The sequence below is a fragment of the Sinohyriopsis cumingii genome, chromosome 10 (assembly GCF_028554795.1).
Source record: "Sinohyriopsis cumingii isolate HCF-2022 chromosome 10, ASM2855479v2, whole genome shotgun sequence".
Taxonomy (NCBI): domain Eukaryota; kingdom Metazoa; phylum Mollusca; class Bivalvia; order Unionida; family Unionidae; genus Sinohyriopsis; species Sinohyriopsis cumingii.
This window is the reverse complement of record NC_142970.1, coordinates 47,898,072-47,909,931: the sequence shown is the minus strand read 5'-3', so window position 1 is coordinate 47,909,931 and position 11,860 is coordinate 47,898,072. Positions and strand designations below refer to the sequence as shown.

General features: G+C 33.4%; 1 protein-coding gene across 3 annotated transcripts in view; it reads right to left on the bottom strand.

Moving 5' to 3' along the window:
- Positions 1–1,593: 1,593 nt before the first annotated feature.
- Positions 1,594–11,860, bottom strand: part of LOC149790007 (uncharacterized) — a 48,302-nt gene continuing 38,035 nt past the window's right edge. For 2 of the 3 annotated variants that reach the window (XM_089973394.1, XM_089973393.1), the window contains 6 exons: positions 9,908–10,117; positions 8,732–8,812; positions 6,722–6,802; positions 5,889–5,933; positions 5,182–5,226; positions 1,594–4,769 (listed from right to left, as the gene is read on the bottom strand). In XM_089973394.1, coding sequence (XP_089829520.1) covers positions 4,633–4,769; positions 5,182–5,226; positions 5,889–5,933; positions 6,722–6,802; positions 8,732–8,812; positions 9,908–10,117 — 599 coding nt within the window. In that variant the 3' untranslated portion in view covers positions 1,594–4,632. The remainder of the gene's footprint in view (positions 4,770–5,181; positions 5,227–5,888; positions 5,934–6,721; positions 6,803–8,731; positions 8,813–9,907; positions 10,118–11,860) is intronic. The other variant, XM_089973395.1, reaches the window with a different exon arrangement.

Here is an 11,860-nt window from a genome sequence, read left to right as displayed (position 1 = left end):
GAGCTGTTTCAGTTAGTCCATTTCGTACGGCAGCAGATGCATAGTTTCTGGTCCAGATTTTTCTAAAACGTTAGAACTGCAACGATTCGTCAGTTCAATAGTAATTAATTCCGATTTCTCATTTGTATTTAAATACTCGTTATGTGGTACAGGTAATACTAAATCAATTTGCTTCTGTCAATTTCTTACTAATGCTCCTAACATATTACTATAATAAACTTAATGCTATCTCGCCACTCCAGAATATGGATACTCTATTTTTAAGTCCACTGTCATCGTAGCTTTATATGATCAAAAATACAAACTGTATAAAGAATCTCGAGTAGTGTACTTAATAAGAAATAAAAACAATTGAACCCTTTGTCTGTTGTTTTTCCCGGTATCTCACTGAAGACCAAACTGCGTAAAATGAATTCTCACTAAAGCTGCAACTAATATAAAACATTCCTCATAGGAATATCTTCTAGAAAACTTGCGGATGCACATATAAAACATCAGCAAGTATTGGATGCCTAACTTTGTCTTAGCTAAATGTCTGACGTAAGCTACCATTTTTCTATTAAATGGTTCGTATAACGCTGAAATTAATGACAGATGCGCTTTGACGATCTTCTGGTTGGGTTTTTCGTCCCTTTGACAAGTATGGTAAGATCCACAAAACCTAGAAATATCGCTTTTAATTTTCGGCTAGAAATATGATTTAAGATCTTGGGATGGGTCTTAATTACTCCTAAATGGCCAGACAATGGCGTTTTATGGGCTAGATTATGAACTTACTGACGAAACGATCTAGGAATACAAATTTGATAGCTACCTGACCATTCATCACCAGCGGATATTACAGATAGCCTCTATTTCCTCACATTTACTCCATTATTTATGAAGTAGCAAGTTCCTTCTTGTCTGGCTTAGGTTTCACTAACAAACATGATGTCTCTGGATCTCCTACCTCTAATACAAACAGTGATTGTCTTTTATCACCCTGATTAGATTTAAGAGACGGTGTACCTAAAAGGGAATTGCATTGATCAATACTTTCTGATTCATCCAAACTAACTTAGAGCAAACTGACCTCATTTAAAGCCTGACCCAAAAAGGTGTCCGCTAAAGGAATACCATCTTGTTCAACAAGATCATTCTCAAAAGCATGGTTTGCCATATCTCTAGTAACTGCGCAAGCTGGATATAAATTAAGGATTTCTACTTCACTAGGATCAACTAATCGATACACAGAGCTTAAAGCTTCCCAGATACTAGTGTATTGCCCAATGTCCAGCTAGGTTATTACCTAGTAACAAATGATCGTCCTGAATAAGAAATGTAATCAGTGCTCCGTTTTTCTAGGAACTTAATATATTAATATATTATATCTTTCGAACAGACAACTGGCCAACACACACACACACACACACACACACACACACACACATATATATATATATATATATATATATATATATATATATATATATATATATATATATATATATATATATATATATAATTTTTGGTAGGAAATCAGACAGGACGAAACAAAGATAGCACTACTGAATTAAAAGAACGCTTTACTGAACAAGTTTCTTCAGCAATCAACAAGGACGTGTAAAACGATGCACGAAATTACAGACATAATCGTCTCTATAAGCCATCTTAAGGACGAATGGTTAGCTGAAAAAGACATCTATGGATAAAATTGTCTCACAGTGATAACCGTATGAACATTTGCTTGGGCGAAACTACGTAAAAGACAAATGATGTAGATGACATAAACGATGAATCACATAATCTGTCGAGAATGTAAGCTGAGAAAATACAATATGACGTTGGAAAGATTTTCTCACCAAAAATATTACTGGGATATGTTTAAAAATCATATTTAGAGCAATAGTGTAAGGACAACTCCATATAAAGAATGTGATGGTTTGCGATCATAATAAAATCCCAAATTGATTTGACATTTTGCCAAAGTTAATTGAGGGTTGCAGTGACACGAATCACAGATCTGTATATAATTTAAGCTGAAACAAGGGAAAGAAGAAGATATCAGAGGTATGCATCAATCTGTTCGGTTATTTGAGATTTGGTAATTCTAAAACGCGTAATTGTACTATGGTCAAGATATAATTATAAAACAAGTTTCGATAAGAGCTATAATGATTATTTAAAGAAATATTTATAGATATGCAAATAATTGTACTCAAGTCTATGGTTTATAAGGTCGACAATCTGAAACAAATATAGAACATATTTTGCAAGCAAGGTTTCTCTCTGTGTTGCAAACATGACAACATTAACAACGTTGATTAATATCCAAATCTAAAAGTATGTACTCTTTAAATGGAATGGATACAGTTTGGAAGAAAACTTAAAGTACTACATCAAGTAACTGGCGTGAACAAATATACATTATTCCAGCATAGACTACCTAAGAAGAACGGATAAATAAAAGTAATACGAAGCTAGTTCTAAAACATGAAAAACAGCAACCAAACCGGCGCCCAATCACATTTAATTTAACAGTTAATAGATGAATTGTATTCGAATTCGAGGTCGTTGGTACTTTATTTTAAAAGTAGGCTTCATTTAATGTGAAAACTTGTATAACCGACAGTGTACGGAAACGAAACATGAAAGTATGCATACATGTCAGACAAATTGCAAACGAATGTATAACCGTTTGCTTTACGCTTGAAAATATGTGAAACAAAGCTGCACAAAAACCTTATGTCAAATTAGTATATTTTATCCGAGACATTGCACATTTAAGAAACTGTAAACAACAAAACCTTAAGGATATCACATACCTTCTTCATGTTACATATAATTGGAATGTTACGAATAATGGAACTAAAGTCAATGAAACGGATGAAATATTTCCTTTTAGAAACAAAGTGATTTCAACTTAAACGGCTGGTCAGCGTGGCCTATAACCTTAACGCCAAACCGCGAGCTTTTAGATACTTTCGTGAAATGAAGTTCTTATATTTGTTCAGCAGACACGAAGAAAGAAGAAGTAAAATCTACTATTTTATAGAAAGATCAATGACGAAACGGTGCTTTTATAGTGTGACAACACTTCGAGGTTAGTTGAATCCATGAATTGAGCTTTCTGTAGCAGAATTGTTAAGAATAACATTTTGAAATTATATGCATTTATTTAAAGACCATAAACTTCAGTTGTATTCTTTCACATGCTTACACAAGGGCGAAAACTACATCCTTCATGGAACGTGACTTTATCCGAAATTATGTTACGGGTAATGCTTCTTTTTTCTGGTAAGGTGCATGATTCAGTTTACTTGGAGCGTATTCACAACCTGTCAGTATTCAGGATAAAGATTCGATTTTTCAGGCAACGGATTTTTTAAGTGATGATTTGGCCTCACAAAACGAGAGTTGTTGTTGTTGTTGTTGTAGGGTTTAACGCCATTTGTTCAGCACACGATAGGATATACATGGCGGCCAGTGTTAATGGTGGAGGAAGAACCCGGGAAAACCCCCAGAAAGAACCACCGACCCACAAGAAGCTACTGGCAAGCTTTCTCACATACCCACATTGGCTGAATCCGAGACTCGAACCCACGCAGACAGAGATGAGGTGGCAGTGATTCATAACGGAGAGCGCTTTAGACCACTCGGCCACTCGGGGCCCCCATAACGAGAGTAAGTTAACGATTATATATACTGATAAGATTAAAGGAGCTATACTGATAACAATGAGTGAACAGCGGCTTCTTTGTTTAATAACCACGAAGACATCGATGATAAAATTATGGCTACGCCGTAGACCGACTTGTTTTCACGTTGGCCGAGATTGGTGTTCGTCTATGGATACGCAGTCATGTTTGCACATCCATCAATTTTCAAGTAGTAGAGATAAACTGATATGCACAATTGTACACACTAGCAGTAATTTAGCACATGTGTTAAGTTTGCGATATGAAAATGATGATTGCTTAATGTAACTTATATCTTGTTGATTACATTGGACACATGACTCAAAATTATTCCAGACGGCAAAGATCAGGCGGCGGCCGCTAACATAATTTGTGCTTACTTAGGTTTATCATTGAAACGTGTGTCGATTAAATCATGTGAAAATTACACCAAAGAACATAGATTAGTGACATGTTGAATGTCGTATTTTTGTAATGGTGATGACATTTTCTATTACTTACTGATACTGAATAAATATAAATCAGAATGTGCCCTAATATAAGAAGCTGTATTTGTATTACAGACATGTAAATCGCATCGTCATTAGTTAATACTGTTGTGTGATTTGTCCTGTAGAAACATGATGAACTCTGTTTTCCTTAGTGTGGCAGAATCGGTTTCTGCAATAGTATTAAATATCCTTAACTACCGACTTTAGAAGATATAATATATTTAGGCATAGCACAACACCCTATTATTGATGTATCCATTGCTCTTTCTAACATAGTGAAGGCGAAGCGATGACAACAACAGCAATAATAATAATAATAATAATAATAATAATAATAACGCTTCAGACTGAAGCCCATAAGCAAAGTCTAGCAATTGTACAGAGTATAAGGCACCACGCCCTAAACAAAGTATTAATACAACAGTTTGCAACATATATATTTACTCCACTTGTAAGGGACCTCTTTATATCTCCTTTGGAACAGTTTCTTCTTCATTTGCATCAGAATCTGTACTTGTTCTAGAATAACTTGGTGCTACTGGATTGAAGGATGATCGATTACTGTTTCCTTCTGGTCCAAGCCTGCCTGGGGTATAACAACCTATTTGATCAACATAGGAGAGAAATTGCAAGTTATGTATTATATTTTGTGTGAGAAAACCAAACGAAGAAGGAGCTTGATGAGAGTGGATGTACCATTTCAATCACAAATCCTTGCTGCAATCACTTCGGGTAGGGTATATCTAGTATTTTTGTATTTTATCAGCAATTTCTGAATTGCTTCTGTTGGTACGACATAAAAGCGAAAATGAGATGTTAAGCTTTATGGGTGGTTTTAACATATGTATACCTCCTAAAATATACTTTATTACTGATCTGTAATGCTTACTTAACATTTACATATCAGGATAATATATACAGGTGATGACATATTTCCTAAGAAAGATCCCTACCCCAAATGGAACTACAAACAAATAAATTCATCTGAAAGGTGAAAACAAAACCCGTTTTACCTGAGAATTCCTTTGGCTTAGTTTCTTCAATGGGATTCATTGAGCCTGAAGAAGGTTAATAAGAAAGACACTTCAGACTTAATATAGCATGTTAACTTAGCAAAGGCAATTATTTCCTTGATAGACAACTACAGAAAGAATTAGATGAATTGATCAGCAAAAGATATATGCCATGTGACTTCATTTGTAAAAAATAAATTCAATAATTCCTATATATGAGCTTTATATATATATATATATATATATATATATATATATATATATATATATATATATGGTTTTGGTTCAATGAACAATGAACCATAATATATATGCAATATACATAAGAACTCAAATTTTTAGGCAACGTATATTGCACATAATCAATGTAAATATTAGTATTTGACAGAGAATATCTGCAAACTAACTTTATCCTAAGCCGTTGAATAGCTGTGCAAAGTAACAGTAAATATCGTATTATATTTTAACAAACATGACATTTTTTTAAGATACAGAATTAAAAAATTATGTAATTCCATATGTCTATGTCTTACATACAATGCAACCATTTTCAAATTTTGAAAAATTCTTCAAAACTAAAACGTGTTACACTATGCGAGATAAATGGTTATACACCTTAAACTATATCGATCATATGATTAAACATTTTCAGTACGAGTACATATACTACTTTGAAAACAATATAATAATATTTTGTTTCGATGTACCTGAAAACTCCTTGGGCTCTGTTTCGTCACCATTATTTGTATGATCTACAAAGATGAAATAAATCTGTATCCTTTGGCTCGATTATTATAAACAGGCAGAAAATACGTTTCATAGTCGTATACAGATACAATACATCAATCCAGTATTTGAAATAACTGCAAATCTTGAATGTATTGAATAATGAATTGCTTTCATAAGTGGGAATGGGCTCAACACACACTCATTATCGGGCTATGTATTAGAGTGCATGTGTGTAGACATCACATTGGTGAAAACCATGTCATGTTGCAATGCAATAATTTGAGCTAAAGCAACTACAAGTTCCAAGAATTCTTCCAGGTTGCACCATTTTATACCTGATTATATCAACTTATATCAAGAATTTTTTTTTGAAAGTGTTCAAACGTTCAAAACGGAATGGAGTGGGACGCTGCTAAATCTTAGAAAAGCTAGACACAAACCAGGACATTAAGTTTTACAATGTGATATGAATGCAATAAAATACCCAAAGACTTCGTACAGACCGTTGCATATTTTAGTACAGTACTACTTCGATGGCATTGTACAAAACAAAACATATATGTATTAAGCATAACATATATTTCTGCACACGAAGGAAAGTGAATCTCAGCTTTTTAGGCTTAGTCCAAGTTTTTATAAGAAGTGTCATTGTATTAATGTACTTTGACTTATGATAAATAATGTTTAAGTTCGATTTATATACTGTCACAAGGCTGTTATAAGACCCACTGAATGTGCTTGCATTACAAAAGCAAACCTGAATGAGAATTTCACTGGGCAAATATTTATGGTAAATGAAACATCTTTCTACCTGTGTAAACCTCCTTTCTATGACTTGCTTGCTCGGGATGAACAAATGCTAACGATTGGTTTGTCAGCGCCTGAGGTTCAGCTGAAAATACAATAAACAGCGGAATATAAAGCTACTTATTTCATAGGGAATTTAAATAATTGGCCATAGACTTCCAAAGACATAAATCTACTCAGAAAGTAACGCTTAGGATACCAATTGTTACGATTGATATCTATCCAAACTACGTATTACCTGAAAACTATTACATTGTATCCGTTAATCAGAATCAGCAGTTATTGACTTAAGCAAAGTTCCTTTGTCCAAGCCTTACATTTGTCTCAAGGGTGTTTTCTTTTAGGACATTATCTTACCCAAGAGCCGAGATACTTCAGTATGCGTTCTTATTGTCAATGTCGAAAGCATTGTCTGGATCATTGGACCAAAATACATTAGAAGCAAAGGTAAGAGCTCACTGTACAGTTATTACTTAGTAAACCCTGCCACTTGCAGTTAAATAAAGCATCAACAAAACATCTTACTGCCGAGGATACACACATGTTCTCAAAAATGTACTTTCTTTAAGGCAAATATCGTATGACCTTAAATTATTTGAAAGCATAGTAATAAGGGAACGAGTGATGAGTATACCGTTTTCTTTCTTTCAAGACAAGAACATATCTTAGGTATTCTTCTGAGAGTATGGCTGCCGTAATCATAGTCATATTAACTTCCAGAGTCCATATTACCTGTCAGAAGCATGTTTGGGTTAATAAATCCGCCTTTGTGCACTGCCATTCAAATTTGTAATTGTAATGTACAATAATACCGTCACAATATATTTCAGCCTGATACAAAATTATCAGGGCAGAGCTACAAAATTGAAGCAACCGAAGCTCATTTACTGGGGAAGAAACGACAAACAACACGTACAACAAAGACCTAGATAACAACTCTGCTATACACATATTTGAATGACATGTGACATTTAAAGAAACTGAGTAAAATAATGAAAATCAAGTTAAACGAAGACAGTTCCCTAATGTTCAACCTATATTTTTAACATCTTAGCTTGTGATGGGGTGAAAATATCAAATGAATGCATACCAAAGGAATGTGAAAAGCTCGGAATCCGAATAAGGATATATATATATATATATATATATATATATATATATATATATATATATATATATATGGTTTTGGTTCAAAAGACAATGAACCGTACTATACATGCAATATACATAATAACTCAAATTTTTAGGCAACGCATATTGCACATAATCAATGTAAATGTTAGTATTTGACATGTACCGCTACAAACAAATCAAAGCAGTATTTGAAATAACTTCAGATCTTGAATGCATTTAATAATGAATTGCTTTCATGAGTTGGAATGGGCCCAACACACACTCGTTATCGGGCCATGGATTACATTAGAGTACATGTGTGCAGACATCACATTGGTGAAAACCATGTCATCTTGCAATGCAATAATTTGAGCTAAAGCAACTACAAGTTTCAAGAATGCATCCAGGTTGCCCCATTTTATACCTGATTATATCAACTTATATCAAGAAACATTTTTGAAAGTGTTCGAACTTTCAAAACGGAATGGAGTGGGACGCTGCTAAATCTTAGAAAAGATGGACACACACCAGGACATTAAGTTTTATATTGTGATATGAATGCAATAAAATACCCAAAGACTACGAACAGACCGTTGTATATTTTAGTAAAGTGCTACTTCGATGGCATTGTACAAAAAATACAATACATATAAATTAAGCATAACATATATTTCTGCACACGAAGGAAAGTGAATCTCAGCTTTTTAGGCCTAATCTAAGTTTTTATAAGAAGCGCCAATGCATTAATGTACTTTAACTTGTGATAAATAATGTTTATGTTCGATTTTTATAATGTCACAAGGCTGTTATAAGACCCACTGAATGTGTTTGCATTAAAAGAGGAAACCTGTATGAGACATTCACTGGGCAAATATTTATGGCAAATGAAACATCTTTCTACCTGTGTAAACCTCCTTTCTATGACTTGCTTGCTCGGGATGAACAAATGCTAACGATTGGTTTGTCAGCGCCTGAGGTTCAGCTGAAAGTAAAATGAACCGCGGAATATAAAGTTACTTATTTAATAGGGAATTTAAATAACTGGCCATATACTTTTAAAAACATAAATCTACTCAGAAAGTAACGATTAGGATACCAGTTGTTATGATTGGTATCTATCCAAACCACGTATTACCTGAAAACTATTACATTGTATCCGTTAATCAGAATCAGCATTTATCGACTTAAGTAACGTTCCTTTATCTAAGCCTTAAATATGTCTCAAGGGTGTTTTCTTTTAGGACATTATCTTACCCAAGAGCCAAGATATTTCAGTATGCGTTCTTATTGTCAATGTCGAAAGCATTGTCTGGATCATTGGACCAAAATACATTAGAAGCAAAGGTAAGAGCTCACTGTACAGTTATTACTTAGTAAACCCTGCCACTTGCAGTTAAATAAAGCATCAACAAAACATCTTACTGCCGAGGATACACACATGTTCTCAAAAATGTACTTTCTTTAAGGCAAATATCGTATGGCCTTAAATTATTTGAAAGCATAGTAATTAGGGAACGAGTAATGAGTATACCGTTTTCTTTCTTTCAAGACAAGAACATATCTTAGGTATTCTTCTGAGAGTATGGCTGCCGTAATCATAGCCATGTTAACTTCCAGAGTCCATATTACCTGTCAGAGGCATGTTTGTGTTAATGGATCCGCCTTTGTGCACTGCCATTCAAATTCGCAATTGTAATATACTGATACCGTCACAATATATTTCAGCCTGATACACGATTGTCAGGGCAGAGCTACAAAATTGAAGCAAGCGAAGCTCTTTATCCGGGGAAGAAACGACAAACAAACACGTACAACAAAGAACGAGAGAACAACTCTACTATATACATATTTGAATGACAAGTGACATTTAAAGAAACAGAGTAAGATAATGAAAATCAAATTAAACGAAGACAGTTCCGAAATGTTCAATGTATATTTTTAACATCTTTGCTTGCGCTGGAATGAAAATATCAAATGAATGCATACAAAGGAATGTGAAATGTTATATATATATATATATATATATATATATATATATATATATATATATATATATATATATATATATATATCTTACCAGAAATGCCACCTTGATTAACTGGGCTTGCTGGAATGTCTTCTGTAGACTGCAATGTTCTTCGGAACCGCAATTCAAACCGCTGTGCACCCACTGACTCGGTGATATCTTCGGTTTCTTGATCTGGATAATCATTCTCATCGGAGGAACTGCGTAACCTGCGAACTATATTGTCCTCTTTTGGATTGAAAGGTAATGATTCATTTCTTGCTGAAAAAGGAGATACTAAATGAGGAAACAAACCACATGAATAAATATGTCATTAATTATTACACTAAACCGCCCTTATATATAATATCTATAATAGTTATCATATGGATTATAATGTGTGTACGAACTTGAACGGGATTTCAATTGAAAATTTTGAATATGCTGCGGATCACATGACTGTAATGTACAAACTTGATTTTATACAATAAAATATTAACTATCACAAGTTTGCGCCAGACAAATTTTATAAATATGTGGAAATAGCTACTATTATATTTTGAAATCTTTTGAGATTATCACAATAATTTCCTAAACGTGTGTTTACTTGTTTATAATGGCATATATCCACTTTAAAAACTCAAATCGGTAACCGGGCACTCGATTAACTATTACACATGCATTCTAGAATAATATACAAATAATTACATGTGGTATAAATCAGTTTGATGGTGTAAATAAATTGATATAAATTGTAAGTTGAAAAATCCGTTGACTAGCAATCAATGACTTTGTATCTTTACTGAGCTTTATGATGGTTTTTTCTGTCTAGTATGTTATAATGAATATCTGCAATTTAAAAACGCAATGACTTATTAAAGAAGGATTCAAAGATGGTGTTAAATACAATCAGTATTTGTCAGTGCTAGAAATAATTTCTCAAAGTGCTCCATCTTCTATTGCTTTTATATTTTGTGTCGAAAAAAATGTGTTAGAGATTAAGTTACATGGACACTGACGATCCTAGCTCATAAGTTTCTTATTTCAGAAAGACTGATTTTCCAAGAAACTCACAGATACATTGTTGTATCTGTATTTATATTATATTTATAGATTTTCTGCCGGTTTTTGTGTGATCGGACACAAGCTAGTATATAACGATAATGTCTTTTTGTGCGGTATACCTTGGTATATTTAATACCTCCTGAGTAGAGATAACTTCCTCAGTGTAATTATATTCATCGTCTTGCCCAAAAGATGGTGCAATTTAAATTTTGGATGCGCGTTTGCTGAAAGGTTGTCAATCAATAAACACATGATCTTACACAATGACAAAAAAGTCGTAACCTTTGCTGAAATAGTTGTCAAAAAATAAACACATGATCTTATATATTGACAAGAAAGTCGTAACTTAATCTTTACGAATGTGCCAACAATATCAGTATACAAGGGCAGTATTGCAAGTTATATGCATATTAAACGTACGGTAAATATAATTTATCAGAGTTCTATATTACTTGGTTCGCTTTTGAAGGCTATCTTCATAATGGCTACAGATCCCCACAGATTCCATATTAAGAATATGTAATATATTATACAGAAGTTTTGATTTGTTCATTAAACTAAGGAACCATACAACACTTTTTAAAGTCAAGATCAGGTTACATTTTACTTTCATTTATGGTTAGTATTAGTCGATGAATTTTGAATGCGTCGTGTGAACTGATGCGTGATGAATGCTATTTTATTAATCAAAAAGCTTTGGTGAAATACAGCCCATTTTCTTATTTTATTCTGAGTTAAGTACTTCCGCGGTCTAATGCTCTTTTATGTGTAAAACTTTTCAATGCAGATATTTTCTTTCATGAGTTAGTTGCAGTGTATCCGATGATCTTCTTTCTGATACATTGTTACGTGTTTGCTATTTAAATCTTTAACTTGATCCAGTTGTTTTTTATCAGGGATTACATCTTTACTTTTTATCTGAAAGCGTGATGTATGCTGTCTCTTATTCGGTTTACGTTT